The 17,244-nt window shown below is 44.3% G+C and overlaps 1 protein-coding gene across 7 annotated transcripts in view; it reads right to left on the bottom strand.

The window, feature by feature from the left end:
• arhgef18b (rho/rac guanine nucleotide exchange factor (GEF) 18b) overlaps nucleotides 1-17,244 on the bottom strand; it is a 202,642-nt gene that overhangs the window by 78,881 nt on the left and 106,517 nt on the right. For 6 of the 7 annotated variants that reach the window (XM_043721419.1, XM_043721417.1, XM_043721416.1 and 3 more), the window contains 3 exons: nucleotides 14,741-14,821; nucleotides 13,447-13,549; nucleotides 10,318-10,468 (listed from right to left, as the gene is read on the bottom strand). In XM_043721419.1, coding sequence (XP_043577354.1) covers nucleotides 10,318-10,468; nucleotides 13,447-13,549; nucleotides 14,741-14,821 — 335 coding nt within the window. The remainder of the gene's footprint in view (nucleotides 1-10,317; nucleotides 10,469-13,446; nucleotides 13,550-14,740; nucleotides 14,822-17,244) is intronic. The other variant, XM_043721414.1, reaches the window with a different exon arrangement.

Here is a 17,244-nt window from a genome sequence, read left to right as displayed (position 1 = left end):
TCGTGCAGGTAAGAGTCTGCTACATTGCTGTTGGTCTGGAGTCACATGTAGGCTTTAGCAGGTAAGGATGGCAACTTTCTTTCTCTTAAGAAGGTCAGTGGACCAGACGGGTAGCTAATAACAGTTACTGTTCAGCTATGGTTTCAATCCAGATTGTATTGGATTCAAATTTCACCTTTTACCGGCTGGGATTTGAAACTATGACCCAGAGTTTTAGACTGGAGTGCTGGATAGTTAATTCAACAAAATTAACAATACACCAACACCTCCCTCTCATTGGACTCAATGGAAATTCGCTTGAGATGTGGTTGTGTTGTGGAATGAGCTCTGGGTTGATTGGCAGCTGGATTTAGAGTAAAATTCTATTTTATCCTTTAGTTGCACTGAGAAGGTTAGATTCCTAACAGTGTGGAAACAGGCCCTTCAGCCCAACAAGTCCACACCGACCCTCCGAAGAGTAACCCACCCAGACCCATTTCCCTCTGACTAATGCACCTAACACTATGGGCAATTTAGCATGGACAATTCACCTGGCCAGCACATCTTTGGGCTGTGGGAGGAAACCCACACAGATACAGGGAGAATGTACAAACTCCATACAGACAGTTGCCTGAGGCTGGAATCAAACCTGGGACCCTGGTGCTGTGAGGCAGCAGTGCTAACCACTGAGCCACCGTGCCACCTAAGATGGCGGGGGCCTTCTTTTTGAACAACCGCTCCAACGGCTAGAATACCTCAGAGTGCAGTTCTTTTGTTTATTTGTTCATGGTATGTGGAAGTCACTATTTAGGCCAACATTTATTGCCCATCATAATTGTCATTGAGAAGCTGCCTGACTGTCCTTAGAGTGTAGGTACCCCGATAGGGAGTCAGGATCTTGACCCAGTGACACTGAAGGAACGGTGATACATTTCAAAGTCAGGATGGCGGGTGGCTTGGAGGGGAACTTACAGGGGGTGGTGATCTCATGTATCTGCTGCCCTTGTCCTCTTTGATAGTAGTGGTTGAGGATTTGGAAAGTGCAGTCTGAGGACCTTTGGTGAATTTCTGCAATGCATCTTATAGATGGTGAATACTACTGTCACTGTGCATCAGTGGTGAAGAGAGTGAATATTCAAGGTGAAAGGGGGCTGATCAATGTGACTACTTTGTCCTGAATGATGCCAAGCTTCTTGAGTGTAGTTGGAGCTGCACCCATCCAGGTAAATGGAAAATATGTAATCACCCCCCTGACCTTTCCCTTGTAGATGGTGGACAGGCTCGGGTATAAGTTTTTGCTGGGCTTCCCAATCATTGGGGATAGGGAAATGTCCTCCAATGAATGGTTTAATTGTCTTCCATTATTTACACCAGGATCTGACAGGACTGCAGAGCTTAGATCTAAGGAGGAGTCTCTTCTCTTGGTGTGGAGTGAATCTGTGGAATTCTTTACCACAGAGGGCTATCAGGACTGGTTGTTAAGTATAGTCAAAACTGTTCTGCTCCCCAGACGTTACCTGGGGATTAATAGTCTAGCGATAATACCATGAGGCCATCACCAAGACATGGCAGGCCGAATGGCCTCCTGCTGTACTGTAACAATGCCATGATTCAGTAACAGTGATCATCTAGTGCTCCATCGCCCTTTAAGGAAGGGAATCTGCCATCCTTATCCTGTCTGGCCTGTGTGTGACTCCATATCCACAGCGATACAGTTCAGGGAACATGTACATGTATGTGTACATGAGAACATGTATGTGAACATGTGCATATATGTGTACATGAGAAGACCACCTCCGTTTCCCTCCAAACCACTCACCATCCTCTGAAATGGTGGAGCAAACCAGTTTGGGATGGGGGGGTGGGCGAGTTGGGGGAGGTAGGCACTAGCTTTGCCAGAGCTGCCCACTTCCTGTGAATGGATTAAGTCGGTGAAGATCTGGATGATTCTGTTTCATGGAAAAGTGCTGGAGGAGATCAACAGATCGAGCAAGAACTTGCATTTCAGTAGCGTCTGTCTCGGCCTCAGGACATTCCCCAAGTGTTTTATAGTGAAGTCCTCTTGAAGTGCTGTTACTGCTACAATGTCAGAAACACCCGGCAACCAACTTGTACACAGTAAGATCCTACAGACAGCGATGTGACAGTGACCAGATTGTGTGTTTTAGTGGGGTCAGTTGAAGGCTACATATCACACAGAACTCCAGAAAGCACCCCCACCCCTCTCGTTCCCCTAGCCCCCTGTCTTTCTTCAAAACAGTGGCTGTGAGAGCTTATGCAGCCACTCAAGAGCTCAGATTTATTCCTGGAGAAATGATGGGTGAAGGCTCTAAGAACAAGCACATAGATTTAATAGTCAGCGGCATTCACGGTTAATGATTTTAATACTGGCCTTAACAACATGAAAACTAGAAAGCTGAAAAGTGGCAAGAAACCTCTGCCAGACCTCGCAGCCAGATCCAAAAAACCATTAGGAGAGAAAAAAACATAATAAACTATCAGAACAACGTTGGAGGGAAGGAGAGTGAAGTGGGGCCTGAGTAGGTTTTGGATAAAGGTTTCCAGCTGCAGTCTGTTTTCAGTGATCCTAGCTTTAGTAACATTGCCCTGCAGAGGGAGATACAATCTGTGTTAGCATGATGCTTCTGCTGTCAAAGCCTGAAACTACCCTTGATCTCCCGCAGCTAAGTTTCCACAATTACCATCGTTTTTTTAAATGTCTGCTGCAGCCAATTTGCTCCACTGGTGAGGGGGGAACGGAGAAGGGACAGGGAAGCGGGAGGGGTAGGGGGGAGGCAGAGGGTGCTGCCTTATCAGATACAATGCAGCAAGTATTAAGAGGGGCAGGTCACTCATGTACACTCCTACAGAAGCCCTCGTGCCTGACAAACAAGAAGTATTGTCTGAGAACCTGTGCCTGGCTAACCTTATAGTCAGATAGCAGTTTTGTAAATTGTGGGAGGATTTAAGATAAAAACAAAACTTGTATTTATAGAGAGCTTTAAACATACCCTAGCGAGGCAAAACCAGATACAGAGCAGTGATGGGAGGACAGGTCTGCAAAGTGACTGATGGGAGAAGCCCACACTCATTCAGAGTACAAAGTTAAAAATCACACAACACCAGGTTACACTCCAACAGGTTTAATTGGAAGCACACTAGCTTTCGGAGCGACGCTCCTTCATTGACTATCACCTGATGAAGGAGCGTTGCTCCGAAAGCTAGTGTGCTTCCAATGAAACCTGTTGGACTATAACCTGGTGTTGTGTGATTTTTAACTTTGTACACCCCAGTCCAACACCGGCATCTCCGAATCATTCAGAGTAGGTAGCTGTTTGTTTCATCACGCCCAGCCTCCGTAAATCTCTCCTTTTTTCAATTCCCTTTTGAAAGTTGTCATGAAATCTGCTTCCTTTGGTTCAGCCAGCACATTCCAGACCAGAACAACTCCCTGTCCCCTCCAGTTATTGACCCTCCTAGATGTACAGACACAAAGCTGGGTTCTGAGGTGTGAAAGGTGGCGAGACAGAGGGAAGATTAAAAGCTGATCAAATCAAATTACTGTTAGACATAAAGAGAGATTGACATACAGAGTATGGAAGAGAAAGTGAGATGGTGAAGTAGACATGACAGTGGTTAAGAGAGAGAAAGAGATAGAGAAAACTGCATGAATCCATGTGAGATTCTGTTAACTCATTTTTTTAGATTAGAATCAGTCTAAACATTATGGCACAGACACACCACACAGGGGGGCAACACCTTCAACACATTATCTGCGCTGACACCAATTGTTAAAGTTAACCTGAGAATGTAACTTTTTAAAAAAGTTTTGTGATTTACATATGAAAGAAGTGAAACTAACATGGTCATTCTAACAGATGAGAGACTTAACAAACAATCAAGGTATTTTTCAATGTATAATTTTAGTTACATCACACTGTAAACTTTTGCTTTAAATTCTGTGTCTTACAATTGTGTACTCCACCATCACCTGATGAAGGAGCATGTGATTCCGAAAGCTAGTGCTTCCAATTAAACCTGTTGGACTATAACTTGGTGTGTGATTTTTAACTTTGTACACCTGAGTCCAACACTGGCCTCACCAAAGGAAGAAATAGAGTTAGAGAAAGGCACATATACACACACGCACCCAATACACACATACACAGACATGCACATTAAAAGTCCACTCATTAGCTCAGACAAACGAACCCTTGAATCTGGACAATTTAAAGCAGCCTTGAGAGGACAGGCTGGATTTGAATGTTTAATGTTGTTGAAACATCAGCAGGTTCATTGGAGGGACGGGAACCCATATATCAGAGGCAATTGTTTTTAACAGCATGTCATCCACTAATGGAGATGTAAATGTTTTGCACAAGGTTGTGTCTGCTCAGTGATGGATGACGCATCTGGAGTTTGTCTCTCACCCATTTTCTACTGAAAATTTGAGATGTGAGTAAACCATTCTGGGGAAAATGGGAACAGTAAATGGCTGGAGGAAAAGGTTACTCGATAGCAGGAATTTGGTTTCTAGCTGTAGCGCTCTCATTGTTGACCTGGAGGTTCAGTCCCATTCCTGAGGCCCTTGCACAGACTCTAGGATAGCACTCCAGTACAATACTGTGGGAGTGCTGCACAACCAGAGTCATAGTAGTCATAGAGATGTACAGCATGGAAACAGACCCTTTGGTCCAACCTCTCCATGCTGATCAGATATCCCAACCTAATCGAGTCCCACCTGCCAGCACCTGGCCCATATCCCTCACCAGCCTGTTCAGCCTCTCCCTGTAGCTCAAATCCTCCAACCCTGACAACATCCTTGTAAATCTTTTCCAAGCCCTTTCAAGTTTCACAATATCTTTCCGATAGGAAGGAGACCAGAATTGCACACAATATTCCAACAGTGGCCTAACCAATGTCCTGTACAGCAGCAACATGACCTCCCAACACCTGTACTCAATACTCCGAGGTATCTGCTTTTGAATAAAATATTAAACCGCATCCCAACAATTGGAAGTAAAATATGGTGGTATTTGAGACAACAGCAAATGATCCGCATCCATGAACACCAACTAGCCACGAAACAACACGACCAGCTATCCTTAGTAGCCACACACGCAGATGACAAGCAACATGAATTCGACTTGGACAACACTACTATTATAGGACAAGCCAAACAGAGACCAGCCAGGGAATTCCTAGAGGCATGGCACTCATCCACAGATTCAATCAATAAGCACATTGACCCAATATACTGACCCAATATACCGACCACTGCAACGGACAGCTGGAACTGACAACCGGAAGAGGCAGATTCAAACCACTACAAATGCCGGAGGAAAGCTCACAGAAGCGCTTCACAGGAGGCTCCCAAGCACTGAGGATGTCACCTAGACAGGGGACGAAACGTCTGCAACACAAATTCCGAGCTTGGCGAACAGAACTACAACACTAAGGAGAATGGAGAGAAAGCAGGAATGTGGCATTGAGATAGAGGAGCAGCCATGATCCCTATTGAATAATGGAGCAGGCTTGAAAGGCTGAATGGCGAAAGTGAGGACTGCAGATGCTGGAGATCAGAGTCAAGATTAGAGTGGTGCTGGAAAAGCACAGCAGGTTAGGCAGCATCCAAGGAGCAGGAAAATTGATGTTTCATTCCTGATGAAGTGCTCCTGCCCAAAACGTTGATTTTCCAGCTCTTCGGATGCTGCCTGACCTGCTGTGCTTTTCCAGCACCACTCTAATCTTGAAGGGCTGAATGGCCTATTCCTGCTCCTAGTTTCTATGCTTCCAAATACAAGCCCTGTTTACTTCTTATCGCAAAAATTAAAAATCAAAATTGCACTGCAGGGTATACGACAGCATTATACTGCAGGGTTAATGTTGGGCTGTTAATGTGTAGGATAATATCTTGTATTTAAATAGAGGGTCAATGTCCAAGGTTTCACTAGAGGGTTAAGTTAAAGGATTACATTATAGGGTGAGGACACAGTTACCAACCAGCTTAAAACAGCTTGTGGTGAGGACATTAATGACAGAACTGGTTCAGAGTGCAGAGTAAGGACATGACTATTGGGCTGAAATATTAAATAAATAATTCTAACACAAAATATAATTCTAGAATGGCCAAACCAGAGGCTAGCATCCTTCCTGCGACTCCCTTGTTGATTCCTGTAAGAATTTTGCTTGATTCAATTAAGTCTCCTCAGTTTTCTAAACTCAAGATATAAGCCCAGTCCTCTTGATTTTATTGGGTATTAATTAATTCATTTCATTCTTAAAAATTGGGATTTTTAAAATAATTGATTCATGTGATGTGAACATTGCTGGTTAGGCCAGCATTGTTGCCCATCCCTAATTGCCCAAAGGGGCAACCTGGATATTTATTGAATTCAAATTCCACCAACTGCCATGGAAAGATTCAAAACCAGGTCCCGAGACTTTAGTGAAGTCTCTGGATTAATGGTCTAGCTATAATACTACTAGGCCATCATCTCCCCACTTGAATTATTATCTCCAAGATATTAGTCCCCTAGCTTAATGGAAACAGTGACATTACCATTCTACCACCATCGCCCTTAACACATTCTGCCAATCCTATTACCGTTTGTTTAATTAAAAACTCTAATGGTAACATTTTAACCAAGTTCGCTGGTATGACATCCTCCAGCACAATGCCTGTTCAGAATCATATTACAATAATGATTTAGTAATGATACCATTCCAATATTGTCTGATCAATATGCAGATACCCAATTAATCAATCTGCAAAGTCCCACTAGTGACTCCTGGGCCCAATTAGATCCATTAGCCTGCCTCACTGCTGTCCCCAGAGGACAGGGGAAGAATGTTATTCTAAGTTACTCTCACATATTTCCAAGCAACTGCTTACAAAACAGCAGTGGAAGCTGTTTGGTGTAATCTTGACATTTTGTGACCATTTGTACTTTCATGTCTGCAGAAAATCCAGCTTAAACCAGTCGTCTCTACTGTCAAGTGAATTTGACATAGTCTTCGGTGAAGAACTGCATTAATCTGAAAGCCCAAACACTGCCAATGGCATTGATGTAATTTTACCTCCAGCAGGGTATTTTACCCGATGCAGCAACCCCTGCCCCATATCTCCTAGAGAAAGGATACAGAAGGAAAGACTTTTGTCTCTATATCACCCTTCAAAACTACCAAAAATACCAAAGCACTTTTCCACCAATGATGTACTCTCTAAGGTGAGAGAACTGCTGAAATGTATGGGGAAGTCAGTAGCAAATTTGCTCACAGCAAACTAAATAAAAAACAGCAATGTAAAAATGACCAGGGAACCAGGATTGTTTAGTGGTTATTAGGTTAGGGATAAATATTGGTCTGGACATTAGGGAGCACTCCTAGCCCTTCTTCAAGTTCTGTCTTGGAATCTATCATGCCGACTGAGACAGCAGGTAGTAGCATCTGATCAAAAAGACAGCATCTCTGACCCTGCAGCACTTCCTCAATACTTCACCCCACTGTCTGAAGTTTAGGTTCTGAGACTTGAAATCCCCAGCGTCTGACTGAGAGGCAAGGACATTACCCACATGAGGCTGTGGTTGAGACCAAGAGGTAGAGAGGTTAACAGGGGAAGAAACTGGAAAGTAAAACCATTGTCATACCTGGCTAGGCTACATCACAGCAATGATCCTCAGATCATGGGAAGGAAGAGCTCAATCACAGCAAGTCATAAAGAACTTCCCAAAACCCAGAGAACCCACTATTTTTTACAACACAGCAATAATCATAAAAGCATAACTGAAAACTAGTCTTTGGAAAGCAAAGTGGTGCTTTTCTTTTCACTCAGGGCGGCACGGTGGCTCAGTGATTAGCACTGCTGCCTCACAGTGCCAGGGACCCAGATTTGATTCCAGCATCAGGTGACTGTCTGTGTGGAGTTTGTACATTCTCCCCGTGTCTACGTGGGTTTCCTCCGGGTGCTCTGGTTTCCTCCCACAGTCCAAAGGTGTGCAGGTCAGGTGAATTAGCCATGCTAAATTGCCCATAGTGTTAGGTGCATTGGCCAGAAGAAGGTGGTTACTCTTTGGAGGGTTGGTGCGGACTGGTTGGGCCAAAGGGCCTGTTTCCACACTGTAGGGAATCTAATCTAATCTAAACCACATTAATCCAAAAGCCCAAACATAGGGTAGCAATAATGCAATTTTGCCTCCAGTTGGGGTATTGTACATGATGTGCATGTTATTAGGAATAACATAAGAAACGAGGCATGTGTATTGCGGTACTGAATCACCCAGCAGGAGCTCATTACAGCTAACTATTTCACACATACATTATATAACAACTGAACAGCATGCTTCCAATAGAGTGCCATGCTTCAACTGACCCCTCCCCCCCAAGGTAAGATGGAGTTTGAAATGTTTACCGCCACAGATCACATGCTATGATGCAATGATTATATCATGAGCATGTCTTTTTAAAGGCACACGAACATACTGACCGTGAGACACAACAACAGGTAGTTCAGAGATTTAAGACAGTCATGTGAAGTAAAAAAATAAAAATACCTATCTAAGGTCAAAATGCAAAATGTTACAGGTTATCACAAAATGATGCCCAAATTATAAAAAGTTGCTTGTTCGCACAGAACTTGACATTTGCTGAAAAGAGCAACATATTGCTAAAACTTTTCATCTTACAGTAATCAGAACATATGCAAGAATGCCAGATTTCAAAAGATCACACTAATTGATACTACCTTTTTAATTTATGCAATTCAAAACTATTTATGCCAAGCCAAAGATTCAGTTAGGGTGGCAGACACCTTCCTTACTCCAGATCCTCCCCATTCCCCAGTGATAGTATCTCCTGAGGGGCAAGCCAGACAATAAAGATAATAACTTCAGCAAAAATTCTGGGGAGTTGCTTCCCAGCTCCTGAAGGCCTCTAAGCAAGTACCATTTGCAGCACATCTCTAACAGTACTGAAGCTATTCTTTAAATTATAGTTAGTTATACAACCACAGAGGCAACCAGAAGCAAATATGCTCTTTCCATACTACACACCTCCCCCGCACCCCCCAACAACCAGCACCACACTGCAGGAAACACCAGATTCTGGTCAGGATCGGGAGCCCTGGCTGGTTCTTCCCCTCTCTCAGTGCTCCATCTTTGCCCTAGAAATATTGGACTTAACTGCAACTTAACTTTCAAGGTCCACCCATTTGAGACTAGTTAAAAGCGCAAAGAGAGGAGGAAGGGTAACAATAATAAAATTAACAGTATAAAAACAGGCCATTTGGCCCATCAGGTCTATGCAGATGTTTATGCTTAATGTGATTCTCTTCCCAGCTAATCTTATTGAATCATAGGATCCCATTCAGCATTTCAATTCCATGCTAGCACTTTAAAAGAGCCACACAATTAGGCATAGCCCTGTGTTATTTTCCCACAGCTCTCTAATCTTTCAACTATTCCTGTTACTCCCTTTTCCAAATTCATATCTGCTTCCACCATGATACATTCAAGACGCATCACTATGCATGGTGCCCAAAGAGATCACCTTCTCTCTCTCCCCTGGCACTTTTTACCAAAGACCTTAAGTTCTCCAGTTACCAAGACTCCTGCCCCTGGAAAGGTCATCTCCCTGTCCACTCAATCCTCTATGTCAATCAGCAATACCACTAAATGTGTGAGCACTTTGATTAACCCCCCACCCACTTAATGTTCTCTGCTTGTTAGAGAATAACCTCAGCTTCCCCAGTCCCTCCCCAGAACCAAAGTCTCTCCCGCTTTGCACCATTCAAGTATTATCTAACATTAACAAAATCAAAATAGGCCAATCAGCACAGCAGGTCCTGGCTGTTTTCTATTTGACACAAGCCTCCTCCTTAGCTCAGTTGACTGGATGGCTGGTTTGTGTTGCAGTGACTCACCAACAGTGTGGGTTCAATTCCCTTATTGGATGAGGATACCTTGAATAACCCTCCTTTTCAAACTCTCCCTTGCCTTGAGGTGTGCTGGCCCTTAGGTTAAATGATCACTAGTCATCTCTCTGCCTCTAACGAGAGAGCAGCCCTACGGGTGACTTTACCGCACCTCCCACTCCATTGACATATCATTTTAACCCTTTTCCCCTCCTGTGCCTACCCAGATTCTCCTTAAATACATTTACCAGAGTTCACCAAGTCTCACAACCTTCAGCTCTGTTTGGAGAGTACCATGCTGGTTAGGAGCTTTATCTCTGTGAGTTCTATCTGGAGGGATAGATTAGGTTGACTCCACGCAGAGCCAGAGTGTGAGCTGGTGGGGGAGAGGAGGCAAGTGTGCAAAGCATTGTGATGGCAATACTCACTCATACACTGATAACTGGTTTTACCACTCAGTGGTTTGCTGCACAGAGTACAGCTGGTGGAGCTGGAGAAGGATCCCGGCACTAAGCAGTGGCCGTTGTTACACTTCCTCTTTTCTTTGGGACTCTCCTTTTCTTTCTCTTTGGTCTTAGCCTGGGAAAAGGAAAGAGACGCAATAAAGAGAAACAGTTCACTTCAAAGGAACAGCAGGAGGCTGTTTGGCCCCCTTCCTGAGCCTGTCCCAATATCCAGTGGCAGATCTGTATCATTGCTGTGGTTCCGGATCACCTACTCCCCAGTCTCAATTTCTAACATATTGTAGTCATCCCCACAGCCTCAACAGGGTTTTAGAGGGGAAAAAAGAGGTTCATATTTTCACTGTCCTTTGTGTGACCAAGTGTTACCTGATATTTTTAAAGAACAAGCCACTAGCCACTGACAAGGATGGCACGGTGGCTCAGTGGTTAGCATTGCTGCCTCACAGCGCCAGGGACCTGGGTTTGATCCCAGCCTCGGGTGTCTGTCTGTTAGGTGAATTGGCCATGCTAAATTGCCCATGGTGTTCAGGGAGGTGTAGGTTAGGTGCATTAGTCAGGGGAATGGGTCTGGGTGGGATACTCTTCGGAGGGTCGGTGTGGACTTGTTGGGCCGAATGACCTGTCCCTGCACTGTAGGGATTCTTTTGAAGCATCTTATTCTTTTTGAATGGAAGGAGAAAGCAGGATTAGGCTCTGGGTTGGACGGTCAGCCATTATCGTGATGAATGGTGGAGCAGGCTCAGAGGGTCAGATGGCTTCCTCCTACTCCTATCTTATGTTTTTATTTGGATCAAGGACTGACAGAAGGGGTTAATTTAATTTGGTGTCATGTTTGGCACAACATTGTGGCCAAAGGGCCAATTCCTGTGTGTTGTACTGTTCTATGTTTAAATCAACTGGTTCAGGGACATTATGACACGGCACTGAAGGAGATGGGAATCGAACCTAGGCCTCCTGACTCAGAGGCAGGGACATTACCCCTGTGCCACAAGCACAGGCTAGCATCTTATGAGCACCTTCTGGCAAATAAGCTTCTCAGCTGGACTCAGTTGGCCAAGTTCAGAATTCAAATGGGTCTTTTTGGCAAGCTCAGGTATCAGGTGAATTCTCCTCGTTGGTACCCATCCGAATTTCAACTGGAAAAGTATTTATCGAGGATGTACTCTGAGGCTGAGCATCTATTTGGTACTTGACAGGTCCTTGCAAAGAGCCATCCAACATTATTGAAATATGCAAGACTCTGAGAGGAGGCCTGACAGGGTCGATGTTGAGAAGATGTTTCCACTAGAAGGGGAGTTGCAAACTCAGGGAGAGAGTTACAGAATAAGAGGACACTCATTTAAAACTGGGAATATTATGGAATTCTCTACCTTAGAGAGTTGTGGAGGCTAGGTCACTGCAAGCAGTAACAGATGAGATAGACAGATAGAATTGTGAAATATTGAGGAGTAGAGGGCTACGAGGAGCTGGCGCCAAATAGGAGTTGGTGTAGTAATTGGAACCAGGTGGATCTCATTGACTGTGAAGTCTTGGAATTGTTAACCTGGACCAATCAGGGAGCCCTGGCTGACAGATATAAACAGGAAAGGTAAAAATAAGCACTACCGCACTTAGGTGGTAGTGTGGGGGTTAAAATAAAAGGAAAGAAAAATTGAATAAAGATTCGTGCACTTTGTGTCTTTCACTGTGTCTCACACCTGCACACACATACCATGGGTGCTGGGGAAAAAATAAGCACTACCGCACTTAGGTGGTCGTGTGGGGGTTAAATAAAAAATAAAGGAAAAAAAATATTTAAAAAAATATTAAAAAAAATAAACAGGAAAGCTTCCGCGGTTACGTTAGAGCCCGGGTGTCCTTGGAGAAGGAGCACGCGGTGTCCACCAACACCCTGGAGTTGTTCAGGGAGAGGTGGGCACCGCAGGGAGTGGAGTGCATCATTTCTCCCTCCAATTCTATTTTGATTTAGTCCCTACCCTCCCCTTTACTGTTTGATCACACAGCACTGCCCTTTGATGTGAAGGGCAGTATTTGTCACTGGTCACCCGGGTGTTTTCCTATCTTCCTGGTGGTGGAAATTGAATAAAGATTCGTGCACTTTGTGACTTTCACTGTGTCTCACACCTGCACACATACATCATGGGTGCTGAGGAAAAAATAAGCACTACTGCACTTAGGTGGTAGTGTGGGTTAATATAAAAGAAAAAAAGAAAAAATAAGAAAAAAAAAGAAAAAAAAATAAACAGGAAAGCCTACGGCCATACTAGTCTGAAAATGCCCAATCTCGTCTGATCTCAGAAACTAAGCAGACTCAGGCTTGCTTAGTACTTGGATGAGAGCTGGCTCAGAGGGAGTCAGACCAGTATCAAGTCCTATGCACATGTAAATAAAGTATGACTTGGTGATGGCATACCGGCCTGTGTGGAGTTATTTCAGATGCAGTGTGACAAATAATATAAAACAGAGTAGTAATCCCACTGCAGCAGATGTTGAAATTTGCATTTAAATAAGCTGAAATAAGAAACTAGCCTGGTGGTGACCTTGAAAGTATTGTCAATTGTCATTAAAAAAAACCCCATCTGGTCCACTCACGCTGTTTAGGGAAGGAAATCTGCCATCCTTACCTGGTCTGGTCTAGATGCGACTCCAGAACCACAGCAATGTGAGTCAGGGCTGGGCTATAAACGCTGGCCTAGCAAGTGACACCCTGACCTATGACCGAATATTTTTAGACAATCCAATGAATCTGTACGATAAGACCTTGAGAAACAGGATCAAAATGATGCCTTTCAGCCCCTCAAGCCTACACTGCCAATCAATATGATCATGGCTTATCTGACATTCCTCATGTCCACTTTCCTGCTCTTTCCCTTTAGCCCATGATTCCCGACGGATCAAGAACCTATCCCAACCTTAAATATGCCCAGGGACTCTGCCTGCACAGCTCTCTGGGGCAAGAAGTTCTAAAGACTCTCAAACCTCTGAGTGAAGAAATTCCTCCTTATCTCAGCCTTAAATTTATGCCCTTTTATTCTGCCTGTCACTCACCCAACCCACCTTCTACCTGACACCAAAATAATGAACCATTTTTACCTTATCCTTAAAGGAGCCGGTCACCCTGTTCTTCAGGGAACTTAACGTTCTTTTCACTTTTGTTTCTTTCTCGGGTCTTTCACTTTTGCCGTCACCCTCCTTTCTTCAAAGTAAAGAAAAGGAGAGTATTGTAAACATTTATAATCAGACAATTTGTTCAGTTGTGTTGGAAGTAAGGAAGTTCTTTACAACAACTGCAAAAGTATCTCATCAAACTCGGTAAAAACAATGACTGCAGATGCTGGGAACCAGAGTCGAGATTAGAGTGGTGCTGGAAAAGCACAGCAGGTCAGGCAGCATCCGAGGAGCAGGAAAATCGACGGTTCGGGCAAAAGCGCTTCATCAGGAATATTTTTTGGCCGAAACATCGATTTTCCTGCTTCTTGGATGTTACCTGACCTGCTGTGCTTTTCCAGCACCATTCTAATCAAGACCCTCATCAAACCCGACCCAATTTATGTAAATATTCTAGTTTTTCGAAGACCCAATTTTGTTTTTAACCACTTGGTATTAATCTGTGTGATGCCTTAGCCAATCAATTGCCTTCAAGAAGTTTTGCTGGCATTGGAGACGGTCCAGAGGAGATCCACACAGCTGAATCCGGTATGGATGGACTGTCCTGAGCAGATTGGGTCTGTGCCAATTGGAAGAATCCAAGCTTCTGCCTTGGCAGGGAAGAAGCAGAGAGGTTGTTTCCCCTTGTGGGAGAGTCTAGAACTAGAGGGAATAATTTCAGAATAAGGGTTCACCCATTTACGACAGAGATGAGGAAGAAATTCTTCTCTAATGAACATAATTAATTCATTATTGCTGAGACTGAGTTATTAAGTATATTTAAGGCTCATATAGATCATAGAAGATGCAATTAGGGAGGGAATTTCAGGATTTTGACCTAATGACAATGAAGGAAAAATGATATATTTCGAATCAGTGAGCGGTTTGGTGGGGCGCTCACAGGGGGTGGTTTTCCCAGGTATCTGCTGCCTCTGTCCTTCTTGATGGAAGTGGTCATGGGTTTGGAAGGTGCTATCTAAGGCTCTTGTAAGTAGCACGCACTTTTACCCTTCAATCCAGCCACCCTTCAAATAACAATAACCCCCTCTCCCTGCTGAATAACCACAAAAGGGAGAGGGAATGGCAGGATCTGCATTAGGGTGAGATGAAGTAGGATAGGAGAAGGCTCTTGTGGAACATAAACACTAGCACAGACTAGCTGGGCCGAATAGCCTGCTGCTGTACCATACATTCTATGCAATGCAATACAAATCACATGGATTACTTTCTAGAAACCTACTCTGCGAGAAATTCCATCCACGTCAGATCATGGGGGGAGTTTGAACCAGACAGTGCACCCGATCCTGATCCTGTTCTTGCACTGTGAAGGAAATGATCAGTCAGAATACAGTACACACACTACACAGTACACACACTACATAGATTTCTTTAAGCAGTGTCTCCAAAGACTGTTCAAATGCAAAAAGATGCACAAAAACAAAGCTTGACCCCAGAGAAAGATGTGGAAACTCTCCATGGATTCAGATGTAAAATCTGAGCAAAAGTGCCGGAGCGAATTACAGGGAAAGCTATATATGATGTGAAAGCTCAGGAAAATGAATACTCACCACTCTACAGAGCTCCCTGTGTGGGTACAGTCAAGTGAATGCAATGAAGTATTAGATATAATTAGGCAAAGTTTAGATCAGAGTGGTGCTGGAAAAGCACAGCAGGTCAGGCAGCATCCGAGAAGCAGGAAAATCGACGTTTCGGGCGAAAGACCTGTAGCAAACAGTACAATAGGTGAATGGGGGTGGGGATGGAGGTGATAGGTCAGAGAGGAGGGTGGGGGAGCCAACAAAGAACCATAGACATCTCTCTCTATTCGAGAGTGAGAGAGAGAAAGAAACATTACCTCGCTTGAGGGCTACCACAGAGCATCAAGCTTGGGGCAAGGCAAGGAGACAATCACGATCGACTATAACACTCAGGGGAGAAGTTACACAGGCAGGCGTCGACACTTACATATACAAGAGAGTTAGTCCTTACTAACTCAATGTACACACAGAGAGCAACAATCATTTCATTGCACATCGTTTATTCATAGAGACAAATCCACACCACCTCTCAATGTTGCCTTTTATCATCAATGGGCTTCAAGGTTAGTAAAGTGGATTTATTGAAGTTTTCCTCATTCTAATTTCTGCCCTTCCTTGCTGAAGACACTAACTTCTGGAGAGTAATAAAAGCAGAACAATGTGGAAGCTGGAAATCTGAAACTAAAACAGAAAGTGCTGGAGAAACTCAGCAGGTCTGTGGGGAGAGAAATGCTTCGAATCTACATGACTCTTTTTCAGAATGTGACTGTTCTTGGGGCCATATTCAACTCAAAATGCTGACTGTTTTCATTTGCTCTTGGGATATGGGCAGACTTCCTGAGCTGCTGCAGTTTGTTTGGTATGGGGACCCTTCACAATGCTTTAAGGAAGGAGTTGCAGAATTTTGACCCAATGACACTGACGGAATGGCAATGTATGTTCCAAGTCTCTGTTCCTACAGATGCTGCCAGACCTGCTGAATTTCTCCAGCACTCTCTGTTCTCATTAACTCATACGCAAAAGTGAGGACTGCAGATGCTGGAGATTAGAGGCAGCATCCGAGGAGCAGGAGAATCGACATTTTGGGCATAAGCCTGATGATTTTCCTGCTCCTCGGATGCTGCCTGACCTGCTGTGCTTTTCCAGCACCACACTCTCGACTCTCATTAACTAATGCTGAAGAATTAATCCCCTGATGTCCCCTGACATGGGCGTCTCCATTCAAGTGCTGTAATAACTCTACGACTCCAAGTTGCCATTCTTTATGTGGTCAGCCTTCACACTGAGTCATGGAAGAATAGTCTATGTACATGTCAGGCATGGCTTACTGGGCAGTCTTCTCAGAGTATAATCAGGGAGCTCCCACACCCGACATATGGGCACAACATCTATGCTGACAGTCCAGTGCAGGGCTGCAGGACTGCTGCACTGCCAGACAATATGACAAACTGAAGCCCTTCCCACCCTCCAGTGTGGACAAGGAAGATCCCAGGGCAGAATTCTGAAGAAAAGCACTATTATGTTGCCTGGTGACTGGACCAATATTGATCCCACAAGGAACAACCAAAAGATTAATCAACGAATCCCTACAGTGTGAAACGAGGCCACTCAGCCTAGCAAGTCTGCACTGACCCTCTGAAAAGAATCCCACCCTGATCCAGCTCTCCACACTATCCCCATAACCCTGCATTTCCCATGGCTGATCCACCTAACCTGCACATCCCTGGATACTATGGGCAATTTAGCATGGTCAACCCACCTAACCTGCATGTCCTTTGGACTATGGGAGGAAACCCACACAGACACGGGGAGAATATATAAATTCCACACATAAATTCCAGGGCTGGAATCAAATCCGGGTCCCTGCTACTGTGAGGCAAGTGTTAACCACTGAGCCACCAGGGCACCCTTATTCTGCCATCTTGTTATTGTTTCATCGCTATTATTGAGAGCTTTCAGTGCACAAGTTAGCTAGCCTGCGTCCTGCACTACAGTAATCATTGCACCATAGCAATATTTGATGAGCTGAAATTGTGAAAGGCATCATTTAAATGCAAGTCTTCCTCTTCTTAGGGAAGGATCAGGGTGAAGTCCAATGTGTACATCAATCCACATCTGAGGTTCAATGGGGAACAACTGAACAATCCTCGATGACTTCCATTCACCCCCATCTCCAATCGAGTTAATGGCAAGGAAGCAGCATTGA

The sequence above is a fragment of the Chiloscyllium plagiosum genome, chromosome 31 (assembly GCF_004010195.1).
Source record: "Chiloscyllium plagiosum isolate BGI_BamShark_2017 chromosome 31, ASM401019v2, whole genome shotgun sequence".
Classification (NCBI taxonomy): domain Eukaryota; kingdom Metazoa; phylum Chordata; class Chondrichthyes; order Orectolobiformes; family Hemiscylliidae; genus Chiloscyllium; species Chiloscyllium plagiosum.
The sequence above is the reverse complement of the archived record's forward strand: the minus strand, read 5'-3'. Positions and strand labels throughout refer to the sequence as shown.